The sequence below is a fragment of the Paroedura picta genome, chromosome 15, assembly GCF_049243985.1.
Source record: "Paroedura picta isolate Pp20150507F chromosome 15, Ppicta_v3.0, whole genome shotgun sequence".
Lineage (NCBI taxonomy): Eukaryota > Metazoa > Chordata > Lepidosauria > Squamata > Gekkonidae > Paroedura > Paroedura picta.
In genome coordinates, this window is record NC_135383.1 from 30615220 (window position 1) to 30634767 (window position 19548).

Consider the following 19548-nt stretch of genomic DNA (forward strand, 5'->3'; position numbering starts at 1 on the left):
TGGATTTGGGTTGCCAACTCTGCTTTGGGGACTCCGTGGAGACTTGGGGCTGGAGCCTGGAGAAGGTGGGCTGTGAGCAGGGAAGCTGTCGGCAATCTGGAGATCAGGTGTCACTTCCAAGAGATCTCCGTGCCCCTCCTGGAGGTTGGCAGCCCTGCCATTTGAGGCATGTGGCCCCAAAACTCCAGGTGCCTTTCCTTTGAAGAAGGGCTGTTGTTCCAGTTGGGGAATCGCACTTGGTGAAGCGTCTCAATTTCATGTGCTTCGTGGCGTCAGGAGCAGAAGGCTCTGGGGGGTGTCCGGCCGGGTCCCCAGGCAGGGCACGGGAAACGACGTGGAGTGGGTCTGGCCATGGGGTCTGCAAGGCCAGGAGCTCCCAGGCCCCTTGGCTGTCAGCATCGCAGAGTCCAAGAGGGACGGGGGCTCTGTCCGCAGAGAGAGCCCACCGCAGTCAGAACAAAGGCCAGGCTGGATTCAGAGGTTTTGGGCGGAGGGATCCCTGGGGTCACTGTGGGTGGGCAGGTGAATTCCTGCCTAGTGCAGGGGTTGGATTAGGTGGCCCTGGAGGTCCCTTCCAACTCTATGGTTCTAGGATTCTAGGAGGGGCTCTGCAGGGCTGCCCAGCAGTGAGTAGCTCTGTTTTGGCAGCTGCCTGCAGCCCCAGTCGCTTTGGAAGGGAGTGCTGGGGCAGTGGGGGATCCATTGGGGGATTGCAGAAGTGGCGACACCCTCCCTGGCTGGCCTTGGCTCCCCCAGTGGGGTGGGGGTGGGAGACTGGCTGCACTGTGAGGAGCAATGGAGGAGGAGGATCCATCAGGGAGCAGCAGGCTCCGGGGCGGGCGGGCAGGTGGGCGGGCGGCCTTCTTGGCTCCAGAGCTGGGCTTGCCTTGTCTCTTTCCCGCCTCCCAAAGTCAGCTCCGTAATCCCCGGAGTCCCGACTGAAGGGGCATCCTGCCAACTCTCCCTTGGGAGGGCAACCCAGAGGAAAGGGCCTCGCTCCACGCACACGTCGGAGTCCATTCCAGTCAGGCGGTCTGGGTCTTCGTGAGCACAGTCGGTCCTTCCACCCTGCCCCTGAGGGTTGTGGCTAGCATGCGCTAGCAGTGGGTCAGCGTCCCGCCGTTTAGAGGCTGGGACAGTTTCTTCCTAGAGCGCAGAAGGCCCATGCATCCCACAAGGGGGGGGGGGAGAGAATGAAATTCTATGTTATTGCAATTCTTTTTATTTAAAGAAAGGATGAAACTTCCCTGTTGTTTTCTTCCCCTGCAGCAGAAAGAGGCGGGACCTTGGTGCTGGTGAGCCAAGATGGCATCCAGAGACCCCCCCTCCATTTCCCCCCGGGCGGCCACCTCCTCTCCTTCCTCTCCTGCCTGGAGAACGGCCTCCTGCCCCGCGGACAGCTGGAGCCTCCTCTGTGGTCGCAGCAGGGAAAGGTATCTCCCCCCCTAGATGGGCTTGCTCTGCCCCAGGCATTCCAGCACTGCAGTGTGAGGGGGGGGGGCTGAGCCATTGGCCCCTGAACACAGCACTCTGCTTCTCCGTTGCCATGCCTGAGGATGGGGGGGGGGGGGGGCGTTGGCACCACGTCCCAAGCGGAGTCTGGGTCCAGCGTGGCTTCCCCTGCCTTAGCATCCTGCTTCCAGCTTTGCCCAGAGCCGGGGTGTGTGCGTGGGTGTGGGTGTGAAGGGGACAACCCTTGAATACCCAGCCAGTGGCATTTGAAGGCCCACGGGGGGTTCCCCTTGGTCATTTCACCTTCACCTGTGAATTTGAGCCAAGCTGGCTGCCCTTGCTGCGTCCTGAGGCAGTGAGTTCCACAGCAGGTTTCTGCCTTGGGGGAAGCAGCCCTTTCCTGGGGGGCCCAGGGTGTTTCCGCACAAGGACCAATGTTATCAATTGGTTCCCCAAAGCAGAAACGCTATTTTTTAAAGTACAATCTCGGCGTTCCGCATACCTGCTTTTTTAGTGGAATCCAGTAGGGTTTCAATCGTTTCCCACAGGTTTCCGGTCTCGCTAGAAAGGAAGCGATTTTTTCTGTGCTTTGTCCCGCCCCTGGCCGTCAATCAAACGAACAGCCAATGGGTGGTTGTTATCATGCTCCTCAAAAGCCCCTTTCCCTTTAAGAACAGGTTTAAAAAAAAAAAAGAAAAACACATGTTGCAACGAATATGCCTTGAGACCCATCTAGCTGGCGTGTGAGCTGGCGAGTCATCGTTACCACACTTCCCCTGAGTGAAAAAAAAATCCCCCCCCCCGCACGGGCGCGTTTTCGGCCAAAAATAAAGGGAATTTGCAAACGGGGCTGTGTTGTGCTTGGGGATTAGGGGAGCTTTAAAGCACTTCTGTGGAGGGACTGTAGCCGGAGAAGCCTCGCTGTGTGAATGAAGCCTTGCTGGTTCGTTGCTTTCTGCTCGCTCCGAGAAAAAAAAATGGCAATCGCTTCGCCGGAAGTTCGGAGGAGAGAGCCAGGGGGAGGGACTTTGCAGGAACTGCAACAATGGGAACGAACAGGTCTTTTTCGCTACGGTTGCAGATTGTTTGCAAGAGTGTAGCGCTTTTCGGAGGGTGAATCCACTTTTCCCGATTTCCCTTTAAGCGGTACAATGAATCGCTTTTTGCGGGACTGTTTCAGGAGTGTGGCAGATTGTGTGCGATGTCATGCGGAACTGCAAATTAGTAGTGTTTACAATTTGCAAGCCTTCTGCTACATTAAAGTCGTGTGGAATGGACCCCAGAGCTCTCCCCCATTATGTTAGGCGCCGGGGCCTTTGACCTCCCTGATGAGCTGCTTGTCTTTTTATCCCTTCCCCACAGGGCAAAGTTTTCCCAAAGCTTCGGAAGCGGGCCAGCCGCAACCGGTCTGTTGATCTGGAGGAAATGCCTGCGGGGGAGACGGCTGCCGACTACGTCTTCAGGATTATTTACCCCGGGCACAGACATGAAAACAGTAAGGGACTTCCGGGGTTGGCCTTGAGCTCCCTGGCTGGGAGGAGAGGGGCTGTGTCTAGCTGCCCTTGTTGGGTCCCTGGCCGGCCGGCCGGCCTGTCCGTGAGGGCTGGGACTCTCTGCCAGCGCATTGGCGGTGCTGCTAGTGGAGTCCAGCCTCTCCTGAGCACGCAAGAAGCAACCACTCTGTGAGGATTCATCGCACCGAGTGGCCCGCTGGTCACGCAGCACCGCTCTGGGGCCGGCTCTGGGGCCTGCCCGTGTTTGCCCCACACCGCCGGCCTGGAATCTTTTAGCTGGAGATGCCGAGAACTGAACCAAGGGCCGTCTTCACAGGCCCCGTGGGCTGTCGTTGGGCTTATCTGGGGGGCTCAGCTGGTGGTGCCCGGCATGGCCGTGCTGGAAAAGAGCCTCTCCGACACACTTGAGCCAGCCCATGTGGGTCCCTGGCAGAAGGTCACCAGTTCAGTTCCCTGGCACTTCTGCTCACCTGCTGCTTCAAAACCCAGATTTCCTTGTGACCCAGATCAGCTTATCAGCTGAATCCAGCAAATGGGGCCTTGAATTCTGGAGCATCAGCGTGGTCTCTGGCTAATGAACGGTTGATCCTTGGCCACTGTGGCCTGCCCGACTGAGCAGCCTCTCTCTGCAGTGTCTCTGTCTTTCTCTGTGTCTCTTTCTCATTCTTCCATGGCCTGGGTGTGCTGTGCTGGCCTTGGCCTTCTTTCCCCCTTCTTCATCTTCATGAGGCGGCAGGGGTCTGTTGGAGCACTCACTACAACCTCCAGCTGTCTAATGGTCTGGCATCCACCAAATTCGTGAAGCATTAAAGTGTTTTTTCACCATTGAGAACTTGTCGAAAAGTGAAGTGAAAGGGAGGGGGAATCCCGGAGCTGGCTGGAGATGGGACTGTTTGATTTCCAAAGCATTGCATGCAGGATTGGGTTTTCCTAGCATTGGGGCAGGAGGATGGTGTGCCCACGGAGCAGCCGGCCAGCCCCCCCACCCCGAGCACTGCCTGCCAGGCAAGCATCCTTGCTTCTGAGGGACAAGCCCAGCCGTGACTAGGCTTGTGGTTAGGAGCGGGCATCCCCACAAATCCATGATGTCAGGAGTTTTATGCTGCCCCCTTGTGGAGGGGAGGATCCCATTCCTTTGCCCCTGAACATGTCCTCTTAAGTCTCTGTAGATCCAGCACCCGTTTTTGTTTTCTTATGCTCCTCTTTCACTATTTTCTTTGAGCAGTAACTATTAACTACCACCACTTAGCTGCCAGCCGCTCTGCCTCCGTCGACGATGACGAGGAGGAAGAAGATAAGCTGCACGCAATGCTATCCATGATCTGCTCTCGGAACCTCACAGACCCTAAAAGGATGAAAGGTTTTTATCCTTCTTCCCCCCCCCCCGCTCCCCCCCATTCCTCCCTCCGTGGCTCTGGGACGGCTCTTGCCCACGGCGCCCAGCAGGGTTGGCATGACTCCTCCTTGGGCAGGCTTCCTAGTCGGCCTTCAGACCTTCCGTTTTTGCCTCCTCCCGAGGATCAGAGCCAGGAGAGCAGGAGTGGCACCGGAATCCCCCCCCCCGCACGTGAGCAGGGCACCCACCGGCGTTCTTCGTGTCCCTGATGACCCTGGGAGGGAGCGCAGGGCCTCCTCCGCCCACGAGGGCCCGTGAGCACCGGCTGCTTGGGCAGGGATTGATGCCAAGGGCCAGGGTGGCGGCCACACGAGACCCCGAGCAAGCTGCTGGTCTCTCGGCCCCCTTGGCCCCCCCCCCACAGGCCCTCCTCCCTCCCTGCCCCTCCAGACCTGTCGAGCATGTTCTGGGACATGTCCTGAAGAAGTCTTCCTGAGCAGCAGTGGTCCCATCTCTCTGGCAGCTTTGGCAACAAACGGTGTGTTTACCTGGATCCTTTTAAAAAGGATAATTGGAGGGCAGCTTGAAATACATTTGTGCCCCTGAGAGAAATTCACACGTTGAAAGGTGCTTGAGGGGACAGGACCATCTTTCCCTGGTGGTCTGATTTCAAAAGAAGGATCAGAGGCAATGCGGAGAAGAGTCTGTCCTGCTCACGGCCTGATTGCCTCTTCCCACCTGACCCCAGTCGTCCTCAGGGCTTCCCTCCAGGAATGCAGGATGGGTGTCCCTTGAAGCAGAACCATCCAGGACTGTGTCCGAGGGAAGCCTGGCCAGCGGAGGACCACTCGGAGGCCTCCCAGCCAAGCCTGGAGAAGCACAAGGAGCTTGGCTGCAGCAGACCACGAGGCTACCTTGCAGGCCCGGCGTTGTTCACTGGGGAAAGAATTGTATAGGGCCTGAGCAGCAGCTGAACGGCCGGCTGTGGTGCTTGGCAGCCACAGCGGCCTCCTCCCCACCTTGCTGTGGGTTCAGGAAGTCCTCGGGAGTGGCACGCCCAAAACAGAGCCAGAAGGGCAGAATCTGATCCCCCAGCCGGCAGGGCTGGTGCAGGGGAGAGATCCTGGATGTGACGACCCAAGGGAAAGCCTCCTCCCAGGACAGACAAGCCTGCAGCCCTGACGGGGGCCCTTGACCTGTGGGGCTGAAGGGGGAGTTCAGAAGCAGGCTAGGACTGGAGGCAGAAAGCGGCAGGAGAAGAGTGGCTGGTTGCCTCTCAAACCGACCCATCTTTCCCTGGGAGCTGACGCCCTTTCAGAGCCAGAAGCCCCCAAGGGCGGGCTGCTGCTTTGCCTCCTGGCACCAGGCCCGAGGGACAGGCCGCTGCGGGGCCAAGCTTGGAGGGCTGTCGGGAGGTGCAGGGCTAGGCGTGGCCTGGAGGCTGTGGGTCGGTCTGCCTGGGGATCCTCCTGGCTACGTTCTGCCTCCAGGGGTCTGGCCCCGGACCCTCAGACTCAGGAAGCTGTGAGGACTTGTTTGGACTCTTCCCCTCAGCTGGGCGGTCCGCTGAGCTTTCCTCCGCCTGGCGTTGGTGCCGTGATGCCAACACTGTTCTGCCCGGTTTGCTCTGCATCCTGCTTTAGTTTCCCTGCAGCCTCCTGGCCTTTTTCTGCATGGGGCCAGATTTGGGCCGGGAGTGCACCCCTCTGCAAGCCAGAACCGAATATCTTGTTCTGAAGATGCTGTTCACTCTAATTCTTCACTCTGACTCTGGTACCTTTCATCTGAATTCTTAGGTTCTGTGGGGTTCACCTTAAAAGGACACTGTTTCTTTGTTTAAATTTTTTCCTTAAAAATAATTCTAAGCGCGTTTCTTGTCTGTGGAAGGAAAGGTGGGGAAACAAGCCCACCTCTTAAGATTGGGGGACTGGATGGTTTCGTGAGAAGCTGCCTTAAGTAGTGGCTCAGTTCAGCTCGTTCCTGAAGAATTAAGGTGAAGAGCATTTTTGCCCCCATTCATTTCGGCTTTAATTGACCTGATTTGCCGTTTACCATGATCTTGTGCTTTCTCTCCCACCCCCATTTTTGTTCTAATTACATTGTCCCCCCCCCCAAGCCATCCCTTGCTGGTAACAGGCCTCGTGTTGGAGGGATGGCAGACCCCCCCTCCCCCTCCTTTTGGAGGAGAACAGCTACTCCAAGGCAGATGGCTGTGCTGGAGGCTCCAGTGCATGACCCGGCCGTTCCTCTTTCCTTTTTAACCTTCCATCCCCGTCCAAATGTGAATGTGTGGCTGTGGCGGGGGGGAAGGGGGGCAGAAAAGGTGTGGGTGGTGCCTGCATGTCTGAACATGGCTGCCTCCCCCCTCCCCTCCCCTGCCCTGCCTTGCCTTGCCTTGCCTTGCCTTGCCTTGCCTTGCCTTGCCTTAATTGGACCTCATGGATGAGCTGAAGGCCAGAGAGGGAGGACAAGCATCATCCAGAGGGAGGGGGGGAGGGAGGGAGTGCTCAGGGTGTGTCGTTTTCTCCAGCTGGTGACCACTGGTGGGTTTAGCCTTCTGGCCCCACTGCCCAGAGGTTCGAAGCAGGAGATGACATGGGGGAGGGGGGGCATAGTCAATCCTCGCCTGCTGGTCTCATGTCGTAGCAGGAGGGAGTCCAGCCCGCTTCCCTCCGTCAAGGGCTCAGAAGCCTCCCTGTGTCTCCCCTCCCTGATTTCCCACAGGCATCGGCGCCAGGATGGAGGTCCAGGGGTTCAGCACGGGCCTGTTGCCGTGGCAGCTGGAGCCCTGCAGCCAAGGGTCCTCGTGTCTGTCGTGCTCAACAAGCAGCTCTCCGTATGACCCCCCCAGCTGCTGCAGCTGCATTCACGACAGGTGCTTTGATTCAGAGCCTCAGCCAGGATGTCCACGAAGCTGGCTTGTTGCCCAGGCTCAGGTGCAAGTCTGGTGACGCCCCTACAAGGCGGACGGGATGTCCGAGGGCAGCTTGAGTCTTGGAGTGCTCTGAGCTGTTTTCTCGGGGGAACCTGAAAACACTGAGGGGGTCGGCCCTGCTGTGTCCCCTGCAGAGGCCAGCCTGGGAGCTGGGGCTCCTACCGCTCCCTCAAAGCCGAACTTTGCTCCTTGTCTGTTGGCTTAACCTTCCAATGAGGCTGAGAAATAGGAGTGCTCAAAACATTTATTTATTTACTTCCTGTAAGCTTTCAGGGCAGAAGCAGAGTCAGACCTGCCCCATGATTCAGGCCTATGGCCCTTCAGAGGATACTGCGACAGAAAGAGAGGGGGGGACCGGAGGAGCATTTGCCTCTGCTGAGGATGGACGGGGGAGAGGGAGAGGCAGTGGCCTTCAGGGGCTGGACATGGACTTGGGAGAGCCCTGTCCGAATTGCCTGAAAGAAAGGAAGCTAGCTAGCTCATAGGCTCCCTTGGGCATGGTGGGGCATCAGGGCCCAGTGGAATGACAAGATAATGAATCAGGCCTCTCTTTCTCCAGGACCCCCCTGAAAATGCTGTGCCAAAGTATGAAGAGGCAAATTGTTTCCAGAGCTTTTTATGGGTGTAAGTGTAGCTTTCCGTATTCCTCTGGATCTGTGTCTCCATCTAGTTCGTGGCAGCTGTGCGTTTTCACCCAAGGGTCTCTCTCCTCGCTCTCGCTCCCTGCAGGGCTCGCCTATTGTCGCCATTTGTCCACGGTCCGAATGCACCTGTCTGCCCTGGTGAATCACACCATCATCCCACCAGACAAGCCCACAAATGCTGCAGAAGGCCTGACCAAAGAGGTGTGGAGCAAATATCAAAAGGATAAGAAGGTGATGTCATGGCTAGTGATGCTTCAGTGATACTAAGTGAAACCCCCAAGAGCATTTATCTAACCTGCTCATCTTTGCGTTTCTTGTCTTCACTCTACACGGCCTTTCTCTCCCGTGGGAGCCCAAGCTGCTTACCTCTTGCTCCACCCCACCTTTGGATCCCGAGGGCGGCCAGCCAGCCAGCCAGCCAGCCAGCCAGCCAGCCACCTTCCATTGCAAAGCAGGGATTGGCTTCTGGTCTCCCAATCTGACAGTCTAACCACTGCTGCACGCTGGTTTCGGTTGCCTGGGAATTTGTGAAGCCCTTTGAAAAACCTACCTGTAGATGTTCCCCCTGGCATACGATGCACATTCAGGGGCCATCAGCCACGAGAGCTCAGAGCTGCCCCTCAAGGCCAGGGGCAGTTTGCGTTTGAGTCCTGCCAGCCAGGCCGAGCCCCACGGCTGCTGCTGCTGCTTCCCTGCCCTGCTTGGGGGGCGCCTCGAGGCATCTGGAGAAAACCAAGGCTGAGGACCTGCTGTGGGGTTGGTGTGGCTGGCTGGGCAGGGAGGGAGCAGCAGAGCATCGGCTCGGCACGCACAGGTCCCCAAGTTCAGTCCTTGGGATTGCCAGTTAGAAGGAGAAGGTCAGAGAGGTGCCAAAGACTGGTGGAGGGAGCTGATGCCAATCAGAGTAGACAATACCAACCATGATGGACGAGTTATAGAATCATGGAGTTGGAAGGGACCTCCAGGGTCATCTAGTCCACTCCCTGCATTATGCAGCACACTCACAACTGCCTCCTTGTGACCCCAATTTCATGCCCAAGTGATGCCCTCCACAAAAAAATCTCCAGAATCCAGCCTGGCCTGGAGGGAATTCACCTCCCATCCCACAGTGGCCATCAGCAATTCCCTGGGTATGCCAGAAAGAGCCACAAGAGACAAACCCTGGCACATCCCTTGCCCACCCACTCACCACCTGCCCAAGTTCATAAAATCAGCATTTGTCCAATGACTATCCAGCCTCATCAACCAGTTCTTCCCTATTGGTGAGAATCAAGTCTAAAACAGCAGACCGCCTGGTTGCCTCTTCTACTTTCTGGGTAATGAAGTTGTCAGCAAGACAGTCAAGAATTTATTGGACCTTTCATTTTTAGCAGAGCTGGTCTTCCAACAGATATCTGGGTAATCTCCCATGACCACTAGGTCCTGTCTCTCTGAGAATTTTGTAATCTGGTCTCGGAGCATCTCATCCGAGTCCTCCACCTGGCCTGGCGGTCTGTAGCAGACCCCCACCAAAATGCCACTATTATTTCCTACCCCTTCCTTGTTACCCAGCGACTCTCAGCTGAACTCAGAGCCACATATATCCTCACAAGTATATCTATTCTTCACATATATTGCTACTTCTCCCCACTGCATTGTATGAGTCCCCCAAGGTTTTAGTTTTTTTAATTTCCTGTAAGTTAATAGTTTCCTGCATCTGTGCCGTCCTCTTTAAATCTGCAGTGTTCCCATCTACAGTTATCGTCTTTGAATGAACGTCTTGCTCCCTCATTGGACTTAGTGTAGAGCCCTCCTTAGCAGGTTCCCAGGACTCTTTGCAAAGACATCTTTTCCTCATCCTTGTGAGTTGCAAGCCATCCTGCGATAGAAGAGGCTCATCATGGTAGCGTGACTCCATGGTCCACAAAATCAAACCTTTCTCAATGACACCAATGGAGTAGCCAGTCATTTATCTGCATTCTTTTTCTTTCCCTTCCTAAGCCTCGGCCATTAGCAGGAAGAATTGATGAAAACACAACCTGCGCTTCCAAGTCCTCCCCCCCCCCCCCGGGGCCAAATTGTCTTGTTTCATCTGCTCCACCCAGCACCCGGGAGTATCTTTTGTTCCCCCATGACTGAGCAGGAAGGGATCTCTGTCCTTGGGCTTCACAAGTCCTTCCACCCTTTCCGTGACATCCCTGATTCTTGTGCCAGGGAGACAGCAGACCTCTGGAGACAACAAGTCCAGTCGACACACTTTGGCTTCTACTCCTCTCAACAGGGAATCCCCAATTACCAGTACATGATTCCTATTCCTATTCCTAATACGTTGGGGAGCAGAAGAGGAAGAGGAAGTCCTCTCATGGGCAGGATCCTGTGAAACATCTGAGCTGTGGGGAGTTGGGGGAATAGGCCTTGTTCCTGTGGTCCAGAGTCACTATCTGCAGGCAGATCTTGGAAATGATTTCTGAATGTCAGAGGGGCATCTTCAAGAAAGGGGAAAAGGAGGATCTGGGTAATTATCAACCCATCAGCTTGACATCTGTAGCTGGCAAAATTTTGGAACAAATAATCAAGTCTTTATTATTATGGTACTAGACCAGTAGAGAGCCTCTTGTGGCGCAGAGTGGTAAGGCAGCGACATGCTGTCTGAATCTGTCTGCCCATGAGGTTGGGAGTTCAATCCCAGCAGCCGGCTCAAGGTTGACTTATTCTGTAGGGAAGATATAAATTCTCCCCTGAATTGATCGTATAGCCTACATTGGAGTAATACATGTTCAGATGTCTCAAATAATCAAACACTCAGTCCTTGAGCAGCTGGAACTGAGAGCTGTGATTTCTAAGACTCGGCATGGGTTTCGCAAGAACAAGTCCTGTCCAACCTACCTTATCTCTTTATTCGAGAAAGTGACTACCTTGCTGGATCCGGGGAATGCTGTGGACATAGTTTATCTGGATTTCAGTAAAACTTTTGATAAGGTTCCACATGATATCCTTGTTGACAAGTTGGTCAAATGCGGTATGGATCCTAATTCCGTCAGGTGGATCAATAAATGGTTGACAAATCGTACCCAGAGGGTGCTTGTTAATGGTTCAGCATCTTCTTGGAAAAGAGTGACAAGTGGAGTACCCCAGGGGTCTGTCCTGGGGCCTGTGTTGTTCAACATACTTATAAATGATTTGGATGAGGGATTAGAGGGGATACTTATTAAATTTGCAGATGATACTAAACGGGGAGGGGGAGCAAACACAACTGAAGACAGCAACAGAATACAGGATGATCTTGAGAGGCTCGAGAAGTGGGCTAAACTGAATAAAATGAAGTTAAATAGGGACAAATGTAAAGTTCTGCATTTAGGTAGGAAAAACCAAATACACCAATATAAGATGGGGGAGACTTTTTTTGGCAGTAGCAGGTGTGAAACGTGTCCAGAGGAGGGCAACAAAGATGATGAGGGGTTTGGAGACCAAGATGTATGAAGAAAGGTTGGGGGAGTTTGGTCTGTTTAGCCTAGAGAGGACTGAGAGGGGATCTGATAACCATCTTCAAGTATTTGAAAGGCTGCCATATGGAGGATGGGGCAGAATTGTTCTCTCTTGCCCCAGAGGGACAGACCAGAATGAATGTGGATGCTGCACTTTGTGAGCAGGATGTGGATGCTGCACTTTGTGAGCAGCTTGAGAAAATATCCAAACGGCAGGACCTTGTCATCATGGGTGACTTCAATTTCCCAGATGTGTGCTGGGAAACAAACTCTGCGAAGCGTCCTCAGTCATGCAAGTTTCTGACCTGCCTGGCTGATAATTTCATTTATCAAATGGTAGATGAACCCACAAGAGGTTCAGCCATACTGGACTTAATACTGACCAACAGGCAAGAGTTGGTGAATGAGGTGAAGGAGGTGGGGACCCTAGGGGGAAGTGACCATGTCCTCATAGAATTCCTTTTGAGATGGGGAGCCAAGGAAGCTTGTAGCCAGACGCGGATGTTGGATTTTCGTAGGGCAAACTTTAATAAACTCAGAGACATGATGAGTGTCATACCGTGGACGAGAATGCTGGAAGGGAAGGGAGCATGTGAAGGGTGGGCGCTACTCAAACAAGAGCTATTGCATGCTCAATCAATGACTATTCCAGAAATACGAAAACACTGCAGGAGCTCTAAGAAGCCTATTTGGATGAACAGAGAACTTCAAGAGGAACTAAGAAAGAAAAGGAAAATGTTCAGGAAATGGAGGGAAGGACAGAGCTCTAAAGAAGAGTACCTACAGGTTACTAGGCACTGTAGATCAATCATCAGAAAGGCCAAAGCTGAGAGTGAGCTAAGATTGGCCAGGGAAGCCCATTGTAACAAGAAAAGATTTTTCAGTTACGTGAGGAGCAAACGTAAAGGAGGCAATAGGCCCGCTGTTGGGTGCGGATGGACAAACTCTAATGGAAGATGCAGAGAAAGCAGAAAGGCTTAGTGCCTATTTTACATCTGTTTTTTCCAACAGAAAGTGTTTAGGCAAATCTAGAGATGGCTGTAGCCAAAGGATAGTGTCTGGGTGGCAGGTTAACATGGATAGAGAGGTGGTCGAGAGGCATTTAGCTGCACTGGATGAGTTCAAATCCCCTGGTCCGGATGAAATGCACCCGAGAGTACTCAAAGAACTTTCCAGAGAACTTGCACAGCCCTTGTCCATCATCTTCGGAACCTCTTTAAGGACTGGAGATGTCCCGGAGGACTGGAAAAGAGCAAACGTTATTCCGATCTTCAAAAAAGGGAGGAAGGATGACCCGGGAAACTACAGACCAGTGAGTCTGACCTCTGTTGTGGGGAAGATAATGGAGCAGATATTAAAGGGAGCGATCTGCAAACATCTGGAGGACAATTTGGTGATCCAAGGAAGTCAGCATGGATTTGTCTCCAACAGGTCCTGCCAGACCAACCTAGTTTCCTTTTTTGACCAAGTAACAGGTTTGCTGGATCGGGGAAATTTGGTTGATGTCATTTACTTGGATTTTAGTAAAGCTTTTGACAAGGTTCCCCATGATGTTCTGATGGATAAGTTGAAGGACTGCAATCTGGATTTTCAGATCGTTAGGTGGATAGGGAATTGGTTAGAGAACCGCACTCAAAGAGTTGTTGTCAATGGTGTTTCATCAGACTGGAGAGAGGTGAGTAGCGGGGTACCTCAGGGTTCGGTGCTCGGCCCGGTACTTTTTAACATATTTATTAATGATCTAGATGAGGGGGTGGAGGGACTACTCATCAAGTTTGCAGATGACACCAAATTGGGAGGACTGGCAAATACTCCGGAAGATAGAGACAGAGTTCAACGAGATCTGAACACAATGGAAAAATGGGCAAATGAGAACAAGATGCAATTTAATAAAGATAAGTGTAAAGTTCTACATCTGGGTCAGAAAAATGAAAAGCATGCCTACTGGATGGGGGATACGCTTCTAGGTAGCACTGTGTGTGAACGAGACCTTGGGGTACTTGTGGATTGTAAACTAAACATGAGCAGGCAGTGTGATGCAGCGGTAAAAAAGGCAAATGCAATTTTGGGCTGTATCAACAGAGGCATCACATCAAAATCACAAGATGTCATAGTCCCATTGTATACGGCACTGGTCAGACCACACCTGGAGTACTGTGTGCAGTTCTGGAGGCCTCACTTCAAGAAGGACATCGATAAAATTGAAAGGGTACAGAGGAGAGCGACGAAGATGATCTGGAGCCAAGGGACCAAGCCCTATGAAGATAGGTTGAGGGACTTGGGAATGTTCAGCCTGGAGAAAAGGAGGTTGAGAGGGGACATGATAGCCCTCTTTAAGTATTTGAAAGGTTGTCACTTGGAGGAGGGCAGGATGCTGTTTCTGCTGGCTGCAGAGGAAAGGACACGCAGTAATGGGTTTAAACTTCAAGTACAACGATATAGGCTAGATATCAGGAAAAAGTTTTTCTCAGTCAGAGTCGTTCAGCAGTGGAATAGGCTGCCTAAGGAGGTGGTGAGCGCCCCCTCATTGGAAGTCTTCAAGCAAAGGTTGGATACACACTTTTCTTGGATGCTTTAGGATGCTTAGGGCTAATCCTGCGTTGAGCAGGGGGTTGGACTAGATGGCCTGTATGGCCCCTTCCAACTCTATGATTCTATGAATGGGATGAAATTAATTCAAAAGAAATTCCATCTAAACATCCGGAAGAAGTTCCTGACAGAGCAGTTTCTCAGTGGAACTGGCTTCCTCGGGAGGTGGTGGGTTCTCCATCTTTGGAAATTTTTAAACAGAGGCTGGATGGCCACCTGACGGCTGATTCTGTGAAGGCAAAGGGGTGGCAGGTTACAGTAGATGAGTGATTGGGATGTGAGTGTCCTGCATAGTGCAGGGGGTTGGTCTAGATGACCCATGAGGTCCCTTCCAACTCTGTTATTCTATGATTCTATGATATGATTCTAAAATATCTCCCTATTTTTCGACACCTCTGGGTGATGTTCTTCCATCCATTGTCCTCTTGTTCTCCTCTAGTCGGTGAGACGCCTTCCCCACCTCTCCCAATTGCCCTCCAAAAAGTGCTCCCTCAGTTCTTTTTAAGATCTCTTCACCCTCCTTTATCTCACAAAGTATGGACAGGCGTTGTAGCTTCTGTACCTTCTCCGCCACTAACTTGCACTTGGTGCCCGTGTATTGAAAGTTACTCTGAGTTAAAAATACAAATTTGCCACAGACAGCCTGAGGTCCATCGCCAGCTATGCTGCTTCAATCCATTGCGGGAAGAAGCAGACCTCTTTTCCAAACTCTGGAACACTTACAGATTATTCCCGCTTGATCCACAAGCCAAGAGTCCGTTAGCTTTTCTACTTTGGTGTGCGGCTTCAGTGCACACCTCTTGTGTGTGCTTCTAGTGAGGAGGAGCCTTTGATAGCCCAAAGGCCCACCTGGCAGAGGGTGGAGCTAGCCGTCAGCCCCAGGCAAAACTGCCAACTAATGCAAATCAGCTAATCCATTTAGCTGCAATTCCCTACCAACTCGGCAAGGAACAGACAAAGCTGGTACAAGACAGCTGTGTGTGTTCATTTTCCTTTAATTGTTTTTAAATTTCCTGTGCTAGAATTACAAGGAATTGGAACTGCTTCGTCAGGTTTACTACGGTGGTGTGCAGCACGAAATCCGAAAGGAAGTGTGGCCATTCTTACTGGGGCACTACAAGTTTGGCATGGCGAAAAAGGAGATGGGCCAGGTAGGTCTCCTGGCTGCTGAGACGGACTTTGCTCCTTCTGTGAAGAGGTGGTGTCCAGGGTGGCTTCTGCAGGTCTGTCTCGAGTCCCCAAACGCCACACTTCCTGTCCTCTCCCTCTTCTTTCTGAAAGAGCAGCAGCAGTCAGGATGTGGATGCAGGAATGGGCCTGTGGGATAGAGGGGGGAAGGAGCCCTCCCCCGCTGAGCCCTCCTTCTGCCGGCTGCCAGGAGCAGAGGCCTTCCCTCCCTCCCTCCCTCCCTTGCCCACTTCAGGCAGCAAAATGTGGTGCCTTCGGGGCCAGACTTGGTGCTGAGAGTCGGTGCTCCCCCCCCCCCCCCCCAGGCTCAGCAGGGAACTCGCAGAGAAGCTGCCAGCAGTGAGGGTGGGCACTCCCGAGGCTCCAGAGAATGCCCTGGCTGGAATCCTCAGCAGAGCTCCCTTTTCTGCTTGTTTTTTTAAGGTGGACAAGGAAATTCTGTTCCAGTACGAGAGGGTCATGTCTGAATGGAAGGCCTGCGAGGCAGTTGTGAAGCTGCGGGAAAAAGAGTCTCAAACAGCCACCAAGTTCTCCTCTGGCAGCAGCATAGACAGCCATGTGCAACGGCTGATCCACAGGGACTCCACCATCAGCAACGAGGTAAGGCGTGACCCACCTCCTCCACCTGGTCAGGTCACGTCACATGATCCCTTGGAGGAGGGATCACTTGGAGGAGGGCAGGATGCTGTTTCTGCTGGCTGCAGAGGAGAGGACACGCAGCAATGGGTTTAAACTACAAGTACAACGATATAGGCTAGATATCAGGAAAAACTTTTTCACAGTCAGAGTAGTTGAGCAGTGGAATAGGCTGCCTAAGGAGGTGGTGAGCTCCCCCTCACTGGCAGTCTTCAAGCAAAGGTTGGATTCACACTTTTCTTGGATGCTTTAGGATGCTTAGGGCTGATCCTGCGTTGAGCAGGGGGTTGGACTAGATGGCCTGTATGGCCCCTTCCAACTCTAGGATTCTATGATTCTATCCTCTGGTTGTAGGTAGATCTGTAGGGATGCATCGTGTCCCGCAGAGCATTCAGGAATCTTGGAATCCATAAGTCTCTGCGGGCGGACTAAAATACAGAGAGGGGGTGGTATCCTCAGTGGAGCCTTCAGGGCATGGTGGTCTGACCGTGGAACAATGTTATCTGCCACCAGATCTACCACTACACCCACATCAAAAATCAAATCGAGGGCCTGGCCAGCCTGGTGGGAGGGACCAGCAACAAATGGAGAGAACCGAGTGTCCCCATAGTTGACCCCAGGCCCAGGCCAAGTCCTGAAGACGGCACGTCTGCATGGAGGTTGCAGTTTTGGGTACCGCCATGTTCAGGCAGCTGCCGCCTCCAGCATGCCTGGCAGGGAATTCAGGGAGCAGAGGGGGAACGGCCCATCTGCTACTCCAAGTGAAGCTTTGCCTTATGGGGGTTTAGTACTCCAAAAGCCAGAGAGGACCTGGCCTGGGGACCCCACCCCGGTTCAAGCAAGAGTTTGTTTGTGGCTACTTTAATGCTACCTAAGAAAGAAGTCCGATTTTACAATCCCGAGTCCTGTTCGTCTCTACGGGGGGCAAGCCTCACAGTAGCATAACCCAGTTTTAGACCACTAATATTCACTGGCATCCCCTAAATTACTGTGCGCTCATTATGAGTGAGTGTTGGAAGAATTTCAGCACTTTTATTTTTCTGTTTTTTATGGGGGGCAATTAATATTTCTCTTCTCACCTTTTGAGGCCTTCTGCACCCTTTGCAGCCCTTCTGCATCCTCCTGCTAATCCTGGTTTTCTCCTGCTAATCCTGGTTTTCTCCTCGCCAATCGCCTGCAGGTGTTTGTCTCCGTAGAGGAAATGGACTCTCTGGAACAAGAGCCGAAGGGGCGTGCAGACCCCTCCCTGGCAGGCGTGAGCGTGGATGCGCCCACAGTGGGGGCGGTGCTGGAGCAGCAGCCCTCCGTGGAATTTGACTCTCCGGACTCTGGCCTGCCTTCCTCTCGGAATTACTCTGTCACTTCCGGCCTCCTCTCCAGCACTGACGATGGGCAGAGTGTTTGTTTTGAGGCTGGCATGGAGGAGGAGGAGGAGGAGGAGGAGGACAGCAGCATGGACCTGCAAAGGCCGGGCCCGGGGCAGGCTCCGAAAGCAAAGAGTTTGGAATCCGACGGCTCGGCGACCGAGGACTCCCTCTGCTCCCTGGTGGAGAGAAAGGGGCCCGTGGAGGAGGAGAGCCTTCCCGTCTGTTCGGCTGCTTATACCGTGAGTGACTGCTGAAGGACGTGTCGCAGGTGCTGGGAAAGCTCTTTCCCTGATTGGGGCTCCAGAAAGCCTGACAGGACCTCGCAGGGATGAAGCTCCAGGTCTGTCTGTAGGAGAGCCTGGATTCAGCCCCTGGCTTCCCACTGGGCATGTTTCTTGGTGGGCGAGACAGATTCTGGGGCACAGAAGTGCAGACCATCTCCTGTAGGGACTCCAAAGATCTGTGTCTAGACCAGTGACTTGTCAAAGGCTTTCGCGGCTGAAGTCAGCGGGCTGTTGTGGCTTTTCCAAGCTGTGTGGCCAATGTAGCCCGGTGGTTTAAGTCCCCGACATTTTGCATTAACTGTGGCTGGCTTTTTCAGTGGCCGGACGTGACAAGATGGGAATCTCTCCATGCAATTTGGCACAGAGAGATGTCCATCTTGCCATGTCCTACCTCTGAAGATGCCAGCCACAGTTACTGGCAAAGGTCGGGGACCAAAACGACCAGGCCACCTTGGCCACAGTGCCTGCAAAGCCCTCAACATCCAGTGGGCCAGGACTGCATGGAATATGCAGGCATGAGCAAGAAGAGATCAGACAGCCGGTGAAATCAATCTGCCTGGTGCACTTCTACCCTTCCGTTCTTCATTCTGATGTTATCCTCACTAGACCCATGTGAGGTAGGCCAGGCTGAGTGTAATGGACACACGTTCAGAGCCGTGGTCTTCCAGAAATCGAGTCCAACTGTCCAAGAACTCTGCCACCCCTGTCATGAGACCAAGCCAGAGTTACAGCTCAGAAAGAGCCGGCTGCTGGCTTGGGCCTGAGAGCGAATCCTCCCTCAACAAAGAGGCCCTCTGGGGCAGCCATGGCCAGGGCGTCTCTCTCAGCCTCACCCACCTCACAAGGTCCCGCTGTCATGAGGGTCAGTTCATACTCTGAGGAAAACTGCTTGCACTCGAAAGCTCACGCCTTGAATACATCTTTGTTGGTCTTCAAGGTGCTTCTGGACTGGTTTTGTTTTATTGTGCTACCTCACAAGGTTAGCTTGAGGAGAATTTTGTGTGCCATATTGAGCTCCTTGGAGAAAAGCCAAAGCAGAACAGTGTACAAAGCTGACCTTCGTGGATCCATAGAGATTCCCTGATGGTTTGAGTGCTGGGCTGTGCCCGGGGGGGGGGATCCACCTCCCTCTCTGAAAAGCCAAGAGCTGGCCGTTTTCTCTCAGCACTAGAAAGGAGGGGGGGAGCAAAGGGCACACAAGCTTGAAGAAGGAGAGAAACAAGAGTTGGTTCTTATATGCCGCTTTTCTCTACCCGAAGGAGTCTCAAAGCGGCTTACAGTCGCCTTCCCTTTCCTCTCCCCACAACAGACACCCTGTGAGGGAGGGGAGGCTGAGAGTGCCCTGAGATTACTGAAGAAGAAGAAGAGTTGGTTCTTATATACTGCTTTTTTCTACCCAAAGGAGTCTTGAAGTGGCTTACAGTCACCTTCCCTTTCCTCTCCCCACAACAGACACCCTGTGGGGGAGGTGAGGCTGAGAGAATGTAGATTGTTAATTAAAATGTTTGTATACCTTTTCCAATTGTATAATAATTTTGGCATTTGATTTTTTTGGTTAGTTTATTCACTAGTTGAGCTGTACAATAAAAAAATGTAAAACTGGTAATTGTTTATTGTAGTGAACAATTAAAAACAGAATAAAAACTACATAAAAATAGCTTTTTTCTGACGCACATGAGATACACTCTCAGCACGAAGAGTGGTGAGCCTAGGCATAGGCCATAGGAGGTGGTCTCCCAAAAGTCAAAAATGTGCATATATTGGTCGGAGCCATAATTCACAGATCCCCTTCAACCCCTCAGCTACACTTTATCATGAGCTTAGACATTTTGTATAGAGTGTATTGCTACAATTCTGACCACTGGGGAAGGGTCGAAACCCAGTAGGGTCGAAACACGTTTGGTCTTATGTGCAGTTAGTTCTGTATAGTTTTTATGTAGTTTTTATTCTGTTTTTAATTGTGCACTACAATAAATAATTACCAGTTTTACATTATTTTATTGTACAGCTCAACTTCTGAGTTCCTACCTGTAAAGGTTGGGTTGTGTTCCTTTTTGGTTTTAGTTTATTCACTAACCATGGATGCACAGGTCAAGAAGATAGCTAGCCAGGCATTTCCCCATCTCCGCCAAGCTCAGC

At 52.7% G+C, this 19548-nt stretch overlaps 1 protein-coding gene across 9 annotated transcripts in view; it reads left to right on the top strand.

The window, feature by feature from the left end:
• The window catches only part of SGSM2 (small G protein signaling modulator 2), a 97436-nt gene that overhangs the window by 61620 nt on the left and 16268 nt on the right, over positions 1-19548 (top strand). For 6 of the 9 annotated variants that reach the window (XR_013226896.1, XM_077312635.1, XM_077312640.1 and 3 more), the window contains 9 exons: positions 1270-1433; positions 2815-2947; positions 4192-4326; positions 7027-7177; positions 7797-7861; positions 7967-8112; positions 14957-15085; positions 15546-15722; positions 16939-17364. Coding sequence is in view for 8 of the 9 variants with exons in the window: in XM_077312635.1 (XP_077168750.1) it covers positions 1270-1433; positions 2815-2947; positions 4192-4326; positions 7027-7177; positions 7797-7861; positions 7967-8112; positions 14957-15085; positions 15546-15722; positions 16939-17364 (1526 nt within the window). In the remaining variant the exon portion in view is untranslated. The remainder of the gene's footprint in view (positions 1-1269; positions 1434-2814; positions 2948-4191; positions 4327-7026; positions 7178-7796; positions 7862-7966; positions 8113-14956; positions 15086-15545; positions 15723-16938; positions 17365-19548) is intronic. The other 3 variants (XM_077312641.1, XM_077312643.1, XM_077312637.1) reach the window with 2 other exon arrangements.